The 18,063-nt window shown below is 37.3% G+C and overlaps 1 protein-coding gene across 13 annotated transcripts in view; it reads left to right on the top strand.

The window, feature by feature from the left end:
* R3HDM1 (R3H domain containing 1) overlaps nt 1–18,063 on the top strand; it is a 48,024-nt gene that overhangs the window by 9,844 nt on the left and 20,117 nt on the right. For 9 of the 13 annotated variants that reach the window (XM_065841493.2, XM_065841491.2, XM_065841498.2 and 6 more), the window contains 10 exons: nt 4,480–4,594; nt 5,265–5,343; nt 7,343–7,402; nt 7,485–7,625; nt 10,107–10,215; nt 10,312–10,407; nt 11,733–11,770; nt 11,853–11,903; nt 12,026–12,252; nt 14,954–15,208. In XM_065841493.2, the coding sequence (XP_065697565.1) occupies nt 4,480–4,594; nt 5,265–5,343; nt 7,343–7,402; nt 7,485–7,625; nt 10,107–10,215; nt 10,312–10,407; nt 11,733–11,770; nt 11,853–11,903; nt 12,026–12,252; nt 14,954–15,208 (1,171 nt within the window). The remainder of the gene's footprint in view (nt 1–4,479; nt 4,595–5,264; nt 5,344–7,342; nt 7,403–7,484; nt 7,626–10,106; nt 10,216–10,311; nt 10,408–11,732; nt 11,771–11,852; nt 11,904–12,025; nt 12,253–14,953; nt 15,209–18,063) is intronic. The other 4 variants (XM_065841499.2, XM_065841497.2, XM_071810759.1 and 1 more) reach the window with 3 other exon arrangements.

Below are 18,063 nucleotides of genomic sequence, written 5' to 3'. Positions count from 1 at the left end.
TTAAAATTTTGTAAAATTGAACCACAAAGTAGGTAGGTTTGATTTTGTGTTGTTCTGTTTGGTGGTGGATTTTTTTGTTGTGGGTTTGGTTTTGTTTTATTTTCCTCCCTTGGGAAACCTGAGAAAAATAGTATTTTTGTAGTCCTTCATTAATATACGAATATTTGAAGAGTTGACTAGAGAATTTGTCACACCAGGCCTGCTTATTTGATGAAAAACTAAATCTTAGATTGGTATAAGCTGCAGATTAAGAGATTAGAAGACAACAGAAAAGTTAATGCTATTTACAATTATTTACAACCCTGTTGTAATGTTATGCATAAGATTAACAAAACTGACTCTGAGATCTAGCTCAGGCTTAAGTCGTTTAGTCTGCAGCAGTAGGGTTTAACTTTTTCAGTCATTGTGTCTAATTACAGAAGGAAAGAATCCTAAGTTGAGGGGCTGTTCATTCACAGTGTATTTCAGACACAAGAGACATTAGGATTTTTAAAACCCCCATCACTCTACATATATTCTACACCATATATTCAATGGTTTAAAATCAGACTGCTATAATAAGCATTCTCTGCAGATGACACTTGTTACTGTGTCCTCTGGGAATTGATCCTTAGCTGGATTCCGCAATGTCCTGTTTGAAAGGAGTTATTGCAGTAATGTAAGAGATGTAAAGACTGGTTCTACAGAGTGAATTGAATTGTGTGATAATCTAAGTTTATACAAAGGGAATACTATAAAGCAGATTGTGTATTAAGAAACAAAATTAGATCTCGCTGTGAGTTTTCCTTAGAGACAGTAATCTAGAAAAAAATGGCTTATGAATCCCAATAACAATGCAAATGATTAAGAGAACAGATTTAATTCTCTCCTTTAGAGTGGAGAAATGCATGTTGAAGGGGAGTTACAAGTAGAAATTTGTTACAGGTTCTGATGATGGAGGGCACATCCTATGGGGCACAGGTCTTCCGTGACCCTCTGTAACAATGTGTACAGGCAATTTCTTCACCCATTTTGCTTTCTTATGCAAAGAATTTTTGGGAATGGCATGAAAGAGTTCTGTCAGCACCAGGTGGCTGCTGGCTGCCTCAAGCCCCTCACTTTAAAGCACAATGTGTATGCAGTGGCAGGTCTCGTGGCTGGGTGAATGAGAGACTGTCTTGCACAGCTCTCCCTGGCAGCACGAATAACCTCCACGATAAACTTAGGATAAAGTTGCTGATAATTCTTGAAGAATAACAGTTTTTAATGGTTAGAAAGTGTTAGCCTTGATAGGATGAAAAATATAGTTACTCAACTAGAAAGTGATGTGAGTTTTGGGCTGACTCTGTAGTCCTGCCTGTGATTGTTTATCAGTGTGTAGAGCAGCCTGTAGCAAGGTTTTAGTAAACTCCAGGGCACATGCAGGCATAGAAGTCACTTAGCAAGTCACTGCTGGCTGCTTCTCCTCAGAAAGCTTTAATGAAAGAGGTTGACAGACCAGACAAATTGTCTTAAGCAGATCAATTTATTTTCTGGTATACTTGTTTATATATTCTTCAGCAGTTGCAACATGAAAAAAGATACTGTTCCTTACCGAGAAACCTAGGTAAGAGCTCACAAACTTTTAAGCTTTAATTGTTTATAAAGCACTGGCAAAAGGTCCTATGAAAGCACAAGCCCATCAGTTTATTGCAGGAGGAAGAACATAACTGTTTTATGTGATCTTCTATCTTTGTAAATACACTAGCTCTTTATTCTTTTGCTATTCTTTGTCTAAATATTAGGTTGTTCATATTCTGTATGCTTGAATATGAAGCAGGAACAATAGCGAAGGATGATCTATTTCAGCCCTCTTTAAGGGAGGGCTGTTGTCATGTGAATGGCTTACTATTATGGTAACAAGTATATAAACCTACAAAAGATTGAAGCTTTTCTTCCTTGGTAAAATAAAACAACCTGTAGGAAGGGGGTGGGGGGAGAGAAGACCAGAGTCTGTAATGTTAGTTTATACTGGCTGGTGTACTTTCAGGTTATTGTTGGTTTTAGAGATTGCTGGTAAAAAGCCAAGACCCCAGGATGTAGGGCCTTTGAATAATATTCTGTAATGTTTCCTGACTCTTAATGTTTTTTCAAATGTTTTACACTGGATTAATTTATTGGGTTTTGGTCTTCATTTGGCTTTTTCTTCTTTAATTGGGATTTGATGACAATTTCTTCTGCTACAAAGAGGACTCCAGATAGGTATCCGAATTACAGCAATGAGTCTGTTAAATCAGTATGCCAGCAGAGACCCACCACAAACAGCATGGGATTAAGAGAACTGTAGGGAATAGAAGTTAAAAGATTTTTTTCTTTAAGTAGGTCATATTTAATTAGACGCTACAGTTTTTATAGCATGAAATCACAAGCAAGTGCCCTTTGGTAAACGGTTCTGTTGTATCACACTTCGAAGTAGAATTGGTGATAGTAGAACTGACTGTTCAGATGGCTGTTCCTTTTTTAGCTCTTGTTGGGGAAAGAAGAAATATGAAAATGATTGCTTGTTCAAATCCTTTGACTATTGCTGTATGCTTTTACTTTGGATAAGTGTACAGTATGTAGTCAACCTATTTTCTAGAGAAGAAAAATAAGACTATGAAAATTACCTTAATTTACTGATCGTTTTGCAGAGTATTACTGTAAAATGGAGAATAAAATATTGGTGGATGCAAGTCAGAAATAATTTCTTAGTAACACATAAGCTATGTTTCTTTTTCAAATAACTGTTCATGCAGCTACTAGGTGAACAGTAGGTGCAGTGTACTTTATATTGACCAATAAATTGCTCATTTGAATTATGTTCAAGTTTATGAAGTAAGGCATGCAAAGATTTGTTTTGGACAGTAACCTTGACAATGGTTTGTAGCCAAGCAAATTCTCTAGACAGGAAAGAATTATACAGAAGAGTTCATTATTAGTTATTGGTAATGGTTTTTGTCAGACTTGGATGTTGATAATCTCATAAAAGCTGAGAAGCCTTCACGGTTGTAATGCTGCTTTGCAAGGTATATATGAATTAATAAGTTTAATTAGAAGATTTAATGTGAGGGAAAAATCATAATGAGAGGGAGAGCTGATAAAACTATTGGCTTTTTTTTTCTCTCATTTGAAAAAGTTGTTACTCCACATTGAACCTATATTTTACCATAACCTCATTAGTACAGGCTTTCCATAGCCCAGCTCTGAAGGGAGCAAGGAGGAGAGAGTGGTTGGGTACCAGGGCAGGGATGAGCGTTCTTGCAGGTTGTGCAAGGGTGTGTTTGCATGTGAAACGGTCTTGGTGAATCCTGACTATATTTAACTCTGGTCAGCTCACATGAATGAGATCAGGTCTGTGGAATGATATAAGAGAAGCTTAGTGCAGGTGCCCAGGTATGGGTAGGAATGCGTTTGAGGGAAGAATGAGGACAGGCATAGGAAAGGTTTAGGTGTGGGACAGAAGAGCCATAGGCAAGGATGGATGAGGGGCAGGTTCTTTGGGCTGGGGAGGATCAGATGTTCTCAAGTCAGGGAGATGACACCAACTCAGTTGGCATCGGGGGAGCAAAATTGCCATTTGAGGGAGTTCAGGATAAAAGGAAATAGGGAAGTCTTGCTCTCACAGGGCTTTGCTTTCCTGTCTTGGAGTTATTCAGACAGATGGTGTCTCCATTCCCCATATCTCCTCACTTTGCTGTCTGAAATGCTTTAATCCTTCACTGACAACCTTCTTAAAGAAGCACGAAAAAGAAATTACAGTTTCCCACTATTTAGGGGACTGTTATGTCACTATAATTTCAAAGGGAAGCTCTTTTTTGCTGTATTTGGGAAACAGTTCACCTACTTGTGTAAAAACATGGATTTTGAGATGATGACACACGATGCTACTGTCAGAAGAGGCGGGCAGTTAAGAATCTAAGCCTAGATGACAGTAAGGTTTACAAATTTTGCCTTGATATGTTGTACTGTAAACACTTCTTTTTCTGTGGATCTGGGAATGCTGGTCTGTCTTAGATTGAAACATTTGCTTTATTTTTTTTGCTTCATATAAACCAAATTGAAACTTGAAACAAACTTTATAGTCAAGAACTGTGAAGAATGGAGAAAAAAAGCATTGTAGATGATGCATTACTTAAAAATATAGCGGCTGCATACAATTTAAACATCTGAAAAACAGGAATATCTGCATATCTGTATCACATAAGATACTAATTCATTTTGAATTAGCATTCAGGGCCTGGAAGTGCATGTAAATTCAAAAATGTGAATGGCACTTTCTCTGTCTTCTCTATAGTTTTTGATTTGCTGGTAAATAATTGCATTTGGTGGTCACATAAAGTACATATGAGATCAGAAAGAATATCAAAGCAATTATTTTCCTTTTTGCTACTTTATTTTTGCAGGTAATATAGTACAAAACAGTTCTCCTGCAGGTGGTGGTTGCAGTAATTTCCATGAATGACTGAATTTTACTTTTGACAGGAGAAAATTCAGATCCAGTTGTCACAGTCTTTTGAAAAAGAAGAAAAGCCTGCAAAAGATGAAACAGAAAAGGAAAAATCCAGTGATAAACTGTCCAGAAAAATGTTATCAAGAGGTTTGCTATCTGTCATTATACTTTTAAATGTACTGTATAGATAAAGAATATTTGGAGAAAATGCAGTTTGTTTCCAGGATATCATTGCATAAACATGACTTTTTTTAGCAAATGGAGCAAATAGACATCTTTGGGATGGAGAAGGAATTGGTCCCAGGGGTTATAGTCCTTTCAGGGACTTCAGCAAATGCTTTTCCTTTCTTGCCTGTCTGGCTACACAAACCAGCACAAGAGCAATTGTGTTGTCTCAGTTGTGTCCAAGTGTTCTTTGGAAAACTGACTTTACTAGTCAGTACAAGTTGTTATCTTATTCCTAGACTTTGTAACAGGTTTTGTGAAATTGAAGTGCGAATGACAACTACTTTGACTTCTGTTGAACAAAGATCAGAAAATGTTCTTGTTTGTTCATCTATTTTACTTCTGGTAGCATCTAGATTTTTTTATAAAGTTTTGAAGGAAGGATGGACTGCATAAGTAAAGACGACAAGTGTTAGGTTTTCACTTTAATACTCTTTTTCCCTGGAAAATGGAAGTGTGTAATTTTGGGAGTAACATGCCAAATAGTTGTATAGTATTGATCCATAAATACCATGTTAAGCAATAATCCTAAGACAATTGTATATAATGTTTTTTCAAAGGGTAATTTTTCTCTCTTCCACCTCACCCTTAGATTCCAGCCAAGAATACACAGATTCCACTGGTATAGATCTTCATGAATTTTTAGTAAATACATTAAAAAACAATCCCAGGTAAGCATCAGTAATGTAATTTTTCTGTTTTTCTCATCTTTGCCTCAGATGTAACACCACCTGTTTGTGATTTTTTTTTTTTTTTTTCCATTCCCCTTACCCCCACCTTGCATGTCTAACAACATATGCCAGTTATTTCAGATGAGTGTTTGTTGGACAGGCTATCTGAAGCACCAACCCACTGTACTTTGTGTGTTATATGGAATGGAGGTTCAAGACATCAAAATGGTTTAAAAGCTTGTAATGTTTAATAAGCAATTAATTAGTTCGTCTGTGTGCAGTTCCATCCCTGAAGGGACTCTCATACTATGTCTCTAAAACTTGTACTCTTTCAGTGTCAGCTTGTTAGAGACTGAACTGCCTTCTCTTACTTTAATCTGCCTTCCACTGAATTTATAGACAAAGGCACTTTTTTATTAAGCTATATCGTATAGCCATATTTAGGGAGATTCATCTTCACTCTGCACATCAGAAACCAAATCTGATCTAATTCAAGAGTTGACATGGTTGTTGCTCTGAGGTTTGCCACACATTGCTGTCTGTCTTGTTTGCTCTTTTCCTCAGTGGAGTTTCATACTATGTGACCATACATACAAGGCACAAAATTAACTTGGTGGAATTGTGCTGCTGTTGCAAAAGCTGTTCCACTACTATTTCGTAGCATCATAGAATGGTTTGGGTTGGAAGGGACCTGAAACATCATCTGGTTCCAACCCCCCTGCCATGGGCAGGGACACTTTCCACTAGACCAGGTCACTCAAAGCTCTGTCCAACCAGCCTTGGACACTTTCAGGGGTGGGGCAGCCTGTGCCATGGCCTTAGCACCCTCATGGAGAAGAATTTCTTCTTGTATCTCATCTAAATCTCCCCTCTTTTGGTTTAAAGCCATTACCTCTTGTCCTGTCACTACATGCCCTTGTGAAAAGTCCCTCTCCAGATTTCTTGTAGGTCCTTTAGGTATTGGAAGGCTGCTAGAAGGTCTGCCCAGAGCCTTCTCTTCTCCAGACAGAACGACTCCAACTCTCTCAGCCTGTCCTCACAGCAGAGGTGCTACAGCCCTCTCAGCATCTTCATGGCCTTTCTTTGGATTCACTTGTTATTTGTTAATATTATAGTTACGATTTCCTATGTGATAATGTATTGGGATTCCATTTTATTGGCAAAAAATGTAAAATGAACTGTAATAAGGGTCCAACACCATTTTGTCTTATAGAGTAAAATTAGAAAGCACAGACCTCTGTTAGACTCACACTTTGTTCCTATTTGAAGTCATGGAGCATCTCAATGAAAATAAGAAATTGTAGGTTAAGGTCTGCTGTGGGTTGACAGGCACAGTAACTGGCAAGCTCAGTTACCTGATGTGCGTGAATTATGAACTGTGGGACAGTTAATGTCATTACATGTTAATGATTTATGGGAACTGGCTTAAGCATTTTTAAAACTTCTGTTTTATGGTGTTTCAGCTAACGTTCATTTCTATCAACTTGAATTTTAGCTTTTTCATCTTCTCTTCATACCGCATCAGATTGTGATGTGTGCCAGCTTTTATGCACTTGGTTGTTGGTGTGTTGCAGCTGTGCCTCCTGTTATCAGTATCTGTCACTCTGTCTCAGTGAGCCCATGATGTACTTCATAACCCAATGGCCATTTCAGGCCTCTTACTACCCATGCTGACCAACAAGAAACAACCCTGTCACTTCTTCTTGAGACTGTCTTAGTGACTATAATTTTCTTTGAGCCTACTGGGCAGAGATTACTTGGAGGATCCTTATATTCTGATTTCTGAGAAGAGCATGTTTCGCTAGGCAGGTTCACTAAGATATTTCTTAGTGAAAATTGAATACTTTGTCCTAAAAATACTGCCATACGACACCTTGTGGTCCTATTTACAGTCTACCATCATCCCTTGATCACAGATCTTATCTGTGTATTCTTAAGATAAATACAGCTGCAGTTATTGGAGTGTCTCATATGTGAGTTGCTCTGTTTTTATTTTCAGGGACAGAATGACGCTGCTGAAATTAGAACAGGAAATTTTAGATTTCATTGGTAATAATGAGTAAGTACTGTACTCTCATAGGAAAAAAAGAATTCAAGAGTGTTCCTGTTTATTTAATAAAGCTACTATTGCTTTCTTCCAGAGTTCCAAGAAAAAAGTTTCCCCCAATGACATCTTACCATAGAATGCTGTTGCACAGGGTAGCTGCCTACTTTGGATTAGAGCACAACGTGGACCAGAGTGGGAAGGCAGTCATAGTAAATAAAACTAGCAATACAAGAATGTAAGTGTGAAAGTCTTGAAAAAACTTTTCGATGTGTAGATTTAACACCTGGGATACAATGTGCAATGGTGGTGCATCTGCAGGGATCTGTCTGCTCATTGGGAACCATGCGTCAAGGAGAGGTAGTTGGAAGATCTTTATTGTTTGTGTTCCAGTGCTATGTAATAATGTGACGTGTTTCATGCTTATACCTTTTTTGAGGAAAAAAGTGTATTATCTTCAAGTTAAGAATTTTTGTTGCTTTTCTCACAGAGATGCATTGCTAACTTTGTTTCCATGAAATATGAATTTACGTCACCTATTTACCTGTTTATACCAGCAAAGTATGGGGTTTGTTGCTTTTGGAAAGCAGAACCAGACCTTAACTTAGAACACGGTCATATCTGATTTGGCGAAGGGAGGGGACAAGACTTGCACAGCTTTGGCTTTTGTACTGTAAAAAATCTGCTGGGCAAATCCAAGCATTAAAGTGTTTTGTTGGAATAAAGTTGCTTACAGGTATCACATGGCCTTACTAGATAAATGTAGCAGGGAAAACATCTCATCAGTGGAAGTGTCAACCAGGTTAACAAGTCATGGAATGCTGCTTTACTGTGAGGGCTGGGGGGCTCTTGCAGAAACCACAATGGCAAATCCAATAGGATAAAAACATAGAATTGGGGCCACAGCAGCTCCAAACCCCATGGGTAGTTGGCCTTTTCATTTGAAGGACCTGGCTGTTCTCTCTGTCCTCTGCACTTGCTCTGTTTCCTCATTCTCTCTCAGAAAGTCAAAGGGCTAATGTGTTGGTATAGTTACACCACTCGGTTTCTAGTTTTAACTTTAAACATTTGTCTGACACTTGTGTTTAAGTACTGTCTGATTCATACATGCAAATAGGAGTTCACAGCTCCTGCATACTAATCCCAGTGTCTATGTATATTAGCTTTGGGAGAAAAAAAACCCTAATTATCCACTCTAATTTTAAAGTCAGTAGAACTGAAATAATATACCACACTGAAATTTCACTTAAGTAAACAGTTTCCTCCTCAAAAGTGTCTAGAAACATATATAGAACCTAAATATATTTAAAATAGCTAAGGTAGTAATGTATGTGGTTTTGCTTTGGCTATACATTCTCTCTCTAGATTGACTTATAAAGCCATACATTTCAAATCTGTTGCCTTTGCATTTACCAGCATCTCTAGACTGAAGCTCTAGTCTAGCCACTCAAGTATGGAATAATAGCTATTAAGAGCTAATTTTTTCATTTTTATGCTTTTTTTTTTCCTAGACTGTATTTAAATAGCTTATGGCCTCTGGAAGCCCCCTCTAGGTGTAGTTAGTAATTAGCAGGCATTTCATCTAACCTGCAGACATTTAGATTCTTAATGTTTTCAGTATTCTTATTTTAAATCGCTTTGGATATAAAATAAGAATTTAGAAAGAAAACCTTGGAGATCTGCTCCATGTTGAATAAAACCAAACTTACCTTTTCCTCATAGGCAGATTCCCGGCTCCATCGCTGATCAGTGATGTTACTGACATCGACAACCCAGTGCATACTGGGACGTCTCAGTGGAGTGGGAAGTTGGTGATTGCAGGGCAGTAAATTCAGGGACCTTTAAAAGAAAGAGGTAAGACAGTCTAAAGGTTCTCTGAAATGCCTGCTAATTATGTTTGGGCATCCAGTAACTAAGAGTTAGGCTTGGCTGCTTTATACAAAGATATGTCCTGGAGAAGAGTAATACCTACATTTTCTCCTTTATTAGGCAAATATTGTCTGAGAACTTCTCTTATGATAATAGTAGTTTTATTGCCTAGGTACTTGGTATCTATTTTTAATAACAAGAGTTTGCAAAATATCTCATTTTCTTTCACAAAGTAGATAAATTAGCAAAACAATATGTATAATCTGTTGCTTCATCCTCTCACTGTGATCTTGTGAAGCTCTTGCTTGCCTGCATTGTACTGTTCTTCTCTCGCTTATTTCTACTCCATTTTCTTTTAGAAGTTTGTCAGTTGCAATGCTTTCTCCTCTATCTCCTTCTCTTCTGTTTTCCCTTGAAATGAGTTCTGAGGTATTACAGCTCTAGCAGAAAGCAGCTCTCTTCACCTCCATGCATGCTCAATACCCATTGCATGGCACCAGTCTGGATTCAGGAGCACTTCTCATTCCCCGAGGGTATGTGGTTTGTTTGCCACCTTAATTCGAAATGGAAGCAAAAGCTTTGAAAGAGGAAGAGATTTTAAAAGCAGGTTTGTTACATCTTGTCCAACAGGACTTGTCAGGGGAACGCATCATCTTGCATTTTTGGTACCTTTTGCATTGCCTGGACAACCAAAATCTATCACTTCAATTAGAATTTTAAGTATATTTAACATTAATCTTGAGAACATTTCCGTTCCACTGTATGGTACATATGGTATATACGTGTATGTATATATCTATATATATGTCTACAGAAGCATAAATCCTTTCTTTCTAATGACTTTTCATAGACCTGACCAAAAGTTTTGTGAACATATAAAGGATGAGAAGAGTGATGATTTCCAGAAGCGGTATATCCTTAAAAGAGATAACTCTAGTTTAGACAAAGATGACAACCAGGTAAATATGTATGGATTATTTCCTTCCACTTGCTGTATTTGACTGTGTATTTATACTGTTTTCCTGTAGAAGTTGACACTCTATCACTTAATTTAGATGAGAATACGATTAAAAGATGACAGAAGAAGTAAATCCATAGAAGAACGTGAAGAAGAATATCAGAGAGCTAGAGAAAGAATATTTGCACAAGATGTATGTATCAAAGAAAATCCTTGAAAATCTTTTGTATGAATACTTCACACGCATAGACGCACATGTGGTTTTTGTTAAAAGATACTTCTTCCCAGGAAACTTTCTATACAGAATCTGAAGGGGACTGAGCAGACAGAGATCATTAGTGTGGCCTGAGTGAGTTTTAAATCTATTGAAGTTAATGAGAAATCTTCTGTTTTCTCTAATCACTGCTGTATGAAATTCAAGCAACCTTACCCAGAGCAATAGTTATTTTTTTTAAAAAAGGCAACAAAAAAATCCCGAAATTTAAACTAAATCTAAACCATTGGGTTTTTCTCATTTGTGTCTATGTCAAACACATCATATGTCACCACTATAAGGTGATTTACATTCCTATATGTGAAATTTCCGTCAGAAATGCAGAAGTTTAGTCTCTCTTGATTGGAGTTATCAAGTAGGACTACAGTGTAAACTGTAATTCAATCACAAGGAGTGATTATACTTAATTATATTGAGTGAAACAGAACAAATATATGTCTTCAAAAATATGTATTACTTCTAATAATCCACTTTTTCTGACATCTATCCATAGCTCTTACACATCCAAAACCAGATCCTTCTTCTGAAGAGAGAATAATGAGCTCCGAGAGGCTAATTTGCTACAGCCCAATATTTTCTAAAAGCCTTTGTTCTTCTTTGTTCACCGTAGTTACGAACAAAAAGAATGGCCTTTTGGATCTAAAATTCTCTTTTCCTTTTGCATGCTCATTTACCATGTATTGTACTCTCAGAATGTACCGTGACTTGAAAGAATTTATTGTACCAAATGTCAGAAGTCACAGTCAAGGACAACATAATTGAAGTTAATAATAGCCTTTTTTACTGTATATTCTACTTATACCCAAAGAATTCAGTACAGTTATTGCAGCAGGCAGCAGCATCTTGTACTTCACGCTTCCAAGCAGAAGACAAGGCCACTCAGGTGGTGGTGACGGACTTGTGAGGTCGCACAGCAGCCAGAAGTTGCATAAGGCAGCGAAGGCCTAGTGGAAGAATTGTAACTTCAGAAAAATACTGATAGAAACAAAATGGGTGGCATTGTAACTGTTCTAATGTGAACTTTTATTTCCTGCAGATGGGCCTTCTAGTATTGTCTTGTCTTTTTTTCATACTATGGAAATCATCCACCAAAGAGGTTGTTTTCAGGCAGTTTAATACAAAGAGGATGCTGTGAAAGTCCATGTAGAATATAAAAGATTCCAAATTGCAACATTTTGTTACTGCTCTGTAGTAGGGGATCTAGATGCCATTCATATTAATTTCTACACTTCTTTGCCCTTCAGTCCCTGTGTTCCCAAGAGAATTATTTCACTGATAAAAGGTAAGAAAATTTGCAGTCTAATTCTGTTTCATTTTCCTATTTTCTTAATAAATATTAAGCTATCTTATTAAAATGTCAACAGAATCCAGGAAGAAGAAACTAATAGTACACAACAAAGACGACAGATACTTAGGTATTTGATGCTTTCTTTAAAACAAAATAACATCCCGAAGTATTTTGCATGCGCTTTTTTTTTTCAATTTTCCTTATTTTGCAGTTGATGCTTGTGCTAAAAGTTTAGTTTATAACTTACAGAATCAATAAGGAAGCATCAGGGAGATCAGCCAACAGCCATCAGAGCAGTACCGAGACTGAGCTGAAGTATTGTGAACCCCGTCCCTGGAGCAGCACGGACTCCGACAGCTCCCTCCGCAACCTGAAGCCAGCGGTGACCAAAGCCAGCAGCTTCAGCGGGATATCCGTGCTGACAAGAGGAGACAGCTCCGGAAGCAGCAAAAGCACAGGCAGGCTGTCCAAAACAGGTATAATAACATCCGTACAAATACATAGTTCTGTAGCAGCGATGGTTTGGTGCTCGGTGCATATTGCAGGTGTGTACGTAGGTAGGGGCCTTGGTCATGTAGGTGCTCGGTGTGTGCAGCTCCCTCTGGGTGCAGCAGGTGCTGCAGTTACGGGGTGACTACAGACCTGGCCCTATAGTGCAGAACTGCCTTGGAGAGCTACAACTCAGGTAGCAAATGAAGCAAAGACTTCTGACTTTGAAGTAGAGATTTAAAGTGCATTATACATGACTTTAAGCTATAAATGCATTTCACCTCAAAGGATTTGAAAACATTTGTCCACATAAGTGCTTTATGCAAAATAAAACTTTGGTGTTCAGCTCTCCAGTTTCAGTGTGACACAGCTGCATTGTGCAGTCCGTGTGCTGCTGTCCTACTAGTTAGGAAAAAACAGCATTAAAGCCTATGAATTGTTAGCTATATTTATTGTGTTATCTTTCAGTGCCATTGTTAAATTGAAATTAATATGGCTAAAAAGCTTACTCACTTATTAAATTGCTGAAAAATCAGGTCAGTGGAACAAAGTCTATTGTTTAAGATTCAGAAATGTTGGGGGAAATAGTCATAAGAGTCTGGATTTCAAAGATGTGTTAACTTGTAGTTAATGTCAAAACAGAATCTCAAAATATGGATATAAATCTTCTATGGGTCAAAAATGGAATTTACTACATATTTGTATTCCAAATGCCAACATATTTTGATCCAATAGATAATCCTGGTGTGGAGAACTTGAGGCTTGTAGTACATGGATGCACTACTTCAGAATTTGAACTGTAAAAAAAGCAGAGTTTTATTGCTTGCCTATATTATGCTTGGCTTTGATCTTACTTATAAAACTTCTTTCAATTGAGGATCTGCTTAAATTTTTTGCTTTCCCTTAAAGCACCACTGCCTTATAGGTTATCACCACACTTCTATATCTTGATGCAAGAGAACAATTACCAATTCTGTTTGTCTGTTGTATACTTGTATAAAAAAAATACATTCCAAGGTACTTCTGCATATGCTGTAAAATTGTGCCATCACATTAAGTTATTTCATTTAGCAATGTAGTAATACTATTTGGCACAACTTGAAAAGAAACTACAACCTGACAATAGCATATATATGAAATACATTCTTAGAAGTACTTGTTTTCTAAATTGAAAAAAAAAACAAACAATAAAGGCATTCTCAACACTTCACTGGAAACTTTATTTTGGCATTCTGAGAGTTAACATTCCGAGTTTGGAATACCTATTGCGATGGTGCTTGCTTCACTGCAGTTACAGGTTGTGGTGATTTTGCATGCATTGAGATTGGTTTTGCTTGTTCATTTTGACCAAGGATGTAATTGGCTTTAATTATGATGGCTTAAACTTAATTTCTCTACATAATCTAGAAGTGGATACACTTGTAAAGAAATCTAATCAAAGTAACTCTCGTCAGGGGAAGATTGTTTTAAGGGTTGTTCTGGGTTATGCTGTTTTGCTCAGTTTACAATTGTAAGCTTTGTACTTCATCTGGAAACAGCATCAGCAAATGCTTCAAGTTGTCCTGTCTTTTCGTACACACAAGGGTTGCAATTAGAAATTCTTATGAAGGGCTGCAGAGTAACTTCCAACAGTAGATATATTTCATCACAGCCCTTTTTGAGTCTTACTTTCTCTTCTGGATTGTATAGAGGATGCTGATGAAGAGTTCTTGAATTAAACAACCTTATTCTGTTTCCAAGTACTGCAAATGCCCTAGCAAAGACTTAAAAAAGGTATAATAAACTGTTTACCTAGAGATCTAGGTATACAGTGATCTAGGAACAGGGCAGTTCTACAGACTCTTGAAGTATTGCTTTGAGCTGCATGCCTTGGCTTTCAGAAAGCTCAGGGTCTGGTTCTCCACTGCCTTGCAATGTTTATAGTCATTCATATCTGTACAAGGATTATTATTTTCAAGCAGTTATTTCATACTTTTGAACTTCGAATTGTTGCCTATAACTAGGCTAAAGCTACCATATTACCAGCACTTTTTGCAGCTGTGTTTGTGATTTCAGTCTGAAAAATGTGAGTGAAGGGAAAAAAAAACCCAAACAAACCAACATAGTTTTGTTTGGGTTTTTTTGTTTTAGTTTTCTGTAGTTTGTCCAGCAGGTGAGTCAGAGAAGATCTGACATCTGTTAGTGGAGAAAAAATTTATAAAGAACATTGCTTGTATGCTGGCCGTGTCTACAGAGCAGGTGAATTTAGCCAGTGTACCTGAAGGGACATGGGGCCCACTGCCCCTGCACTACCCCATGGCCTGCACGTGTGCAATTGCTCTGGTGTATCCCATTGATACATGTGCACGCACCGCTTTGGAGTAAGTGACCAATCGCTTAAATTGTGGATGAACTGAACATTCACACATGTGCATAGGTACAGGAATGTATTCTTGTTCCAGAAAATCGGAGCTAGATATGAAAGTCTCACTTGACAGTGCAAAGCAGTGCTGAACTGACCCTTGGTTCACAGAAGGATCTCGTAATGGTATTCCAGGGGAGATGAAGGGGGAATTCATTGAAAAGGCCACTGTTTGAAAATGTACTTAACACCGAGCTTTAAGGGTACGCATTTAGAAGTATATATTTTAAGCGATCGTGATGTTTCTGTCTCGAGGTAAAAACAATTTCTCGTTACTCCTTTCCTAGGTTCAGAGTCTTCTAGTAGTGTAGGGTCATCCACGGGTTCTCTTTCTCACACCCAGCAGCCTCTTCCAGTGCCAGCTCTAAGCCAGCCCTCTCACGGCACGCCGGCCGCCTACCCCACCGCCAGCTCTAGTAACTCTCTTTCCTTTGATGGTGGCATAAGCGGGCAAGTGGCACCTCCTAGCACTAGCTTCTTTTTGCTTCCCTTGGAAGCGGCAGGCATACCGCCTGGCAGCGTGCTGATCAACCCGCAAACAGGTTGGTACGCGCTTGTGGATATTTTTCTTATGATTGAGATCTTGGAGTAAAATGCACGAGTGTTTACATAAGGCTGAATGTCAGTATTGTCCTTTTTCTCTTTTTTTTTTTTTTTTCCCCTGTGGTTGTGTTTGTTCAGTGCACTTAATTTAAAAAGAAAGCATGGCTCTAGGATCAAAACAATAAGTAAATTCAATTTTCTCTTCTAGAATTTTAACTTATGTAATATTCTAATGAGTGACTTGCATGAAACATGAAAATCCTATGATTTATTATCCAGAACGTAGAATAACTTAATTGATTTGGCTTTTTTTCGGGTGAGGAAAAAGCCTGTCTTAGTGCTACTATAAAACAGTTTCAGTGAGAGGAGAGAGCCTGAGGAAGTATTTGTATTGACTTGAAAGAATTTATCGTAATTTTGTTTGTTGCAACATATTCTTGTATCTCTATGCTCATGACACTGAAAGAAATGAGCATGAGATTTCATGCTGTCTCTAAACTCTGTTTGTTAGGTTAAAACAGGATGAAATCAGTGTTGGAGTAATTGGTCAATACTGGTATTTTTAGTAAGCAGTAGGAAATGGGTATTTCATAATGTAGATGCAAGACGTGTAATAACTTGTCTGGATTAAATGACTGGTTAGTGCTCTCTGGGCAAAATTCTACTTCCTTGCAGAAGTTAAGAAATCCTGAAAATTTTAATTTACCTTTTATGCAGCACATTGTAATCTTTGAAAAATGGTTATATTTTAATTTTAGTTTAAAGACTTGTTTTCCTTGTAGAAAAGGAAATACTTCCAAGATATATTCCCCATTCTGTAGGTGGGCTTTCTTATGTTTGAATATAACTGCACATGTTGTTTTAAACTAAATTTTTCCTGCTAGGCTTGTTAAACTGATCAATTATTAAATTACTTATCTTCTATAACTAAAAGGTTTAACACTGAAATATACATTTCTCCTTTTTCCTTAATACAAATAAATTGTTGTTGTATTTTTTTTTAAATTAATGATTCTGTATATTGATATGCTGCCTAACGTTTCTCTTATGCCTTACTGTATGAACAAATAGTTTAAACCAAGCCTGCTAAAAAATTGGTTACAACTGAGTAGCTGTAGCATCCAGTTTCCACAGCTAGCCGCTGGATTTGGAGGAGGTTGTATTTCCCACCTTAGATCTGGGTTCTGGACAAGGGCACTATTGACTGAGGTGTTCTAGTTGTACTGTGATAGTTGTTCATCACCTCCATGAATTTTCCATTGTGTGTGTTGACCATCTGAAGACAAATATGATTAGTGAACACATTTTGCTAGAAAAATGAGCAGGTTTAGTGTTTGCACACACTAGAGTACTTTATACTCTGCATGAAATAAGAAGAATGTTTGCTGTCATTTTTTTATATTACAAGTTTGTGGCACGACTACTGAAATCTTTGGAGTTACTGCACAGAAAAACAGAAATTGCAGGCACTGAAATTACACTATCAGCTTCAAATTGATTTCATATAAAACATGACACAGTTTTTTAATTTAATAAGAGCAGGTTTGAGTCATCTTCATTTCAGTTATGTGCTAGTCAACATTTGGCATGTGATTAGTGTCACTTTCTTCCTCCTGTACTGTTATTTTCCCTGTTCCACTGATGGCGCTTCCACACAACAGGAAGGGACAGAGAAATAAATGTGATTGTGAAAGTTTTGCATCTGAAAGCATCTTGTATACTTGCACCTTCATCAGATAAGGCAGCAAAATTTTAGACCTGACTGTGTTTAATATTAATTAAAATTGGCTTGATTTCCAATTGTAATTCTTCCTGTTTTATCCATTTTTCTTGTAGTTAAACCAGTCAGTAATAGTCTTTCATAACAGATTATGTTAATATCTAATGAGTGTCTAACAGAAGATAAAGTACACTTCCAGAACAAGAAATACCTAGGTTCAGAAAAAATTTTGTCTTATAATGTACTTGAATCATCATGTTCTTTAATTGTTAATCTGACTTTATTGTTCCAAATGACAGCCTGAGTTTAAAAAATAACCAACAAAGGTTGGTTTTTCAGCATTTCTGACAGAGGGTCTGGTGACCTTGGGTCAGCAGAGTCATTCTTCCCAGTACCTGAAGACAGTAATTAGTTCTTATTGAGCCACTACAGGAAACAAGTTAAGCTCCAGTGATTACCAGAAAGTGGCAGAAGGAAATAAGAAAATCTGAATCCCTATTTATGGGAACATTCCCAATTCTTGAGCAATAAGGAGAAACCCATTAAGTTAAATTGAATATAGCAAGTCTGTTCATGCTTCCTGTCTCATGCATTAATTGCCTCAGTCCTCTTGTCAGTAACTTTTACACTTTTATGTTGTCCAGTTGCACTTAAATCCGATGGGACAAAGAAGTCTGAAGGAGCATTAGTCTATTTTGACCAGACCCCAGCTAGGGTGCAAAGGCTTTAGTGTCTCTTTATACCTTTCTGGAAAGGTTCTCAGACAATAAAATATTTATATAGGAAGAGATACAAATTTACATCAATATTTAGACCTTAAGCACCATAGCAAGCCAATGTAAAACACTGGTCCTTAAGCAGCTATACACAGGTCCTTGCCAACTCATCTGTTGTTCCTTTGCTTTGGTTTTTCCCAATCCAGGCACCAAAATAAATCACTGTTTCTTTATAATTTGCTTTTAAATAGTTTATTCTTTAAATTGTCTTTCATTAGTCCACTGCTGTAATATTGAAGTTGCAAACTATTGAATAGGAAAGTAATACTACATTATTTCATGAAAGCTAAAAGCCAATTAATCTATGAATAGGTTCAGACAAACTGAAGAGAGTCTTAACAGTGATCTCATTAGCAGT

The sequence above is a fragment of the Patagioenas fasciata genome, chromosome 7, assembly GCF_037038585.1.
Source record: "Patagioenas fasciata isolate bPatFas1 chromosome 7, bPatFas1.hap1, whole genome shotgun sequence".
Classification (NCBI taxonomy): Eukaryota; Metazoa; Chordata; class Aves; order Columbiformes; family Columbidae; genus Patagioenas; species Patagioenas fasciata.
The sequence above is the reverse complement of the archived record's forward strand: the minus strand, read 5'-3'. Positions and strand labels throughout refer to the sequence as shown.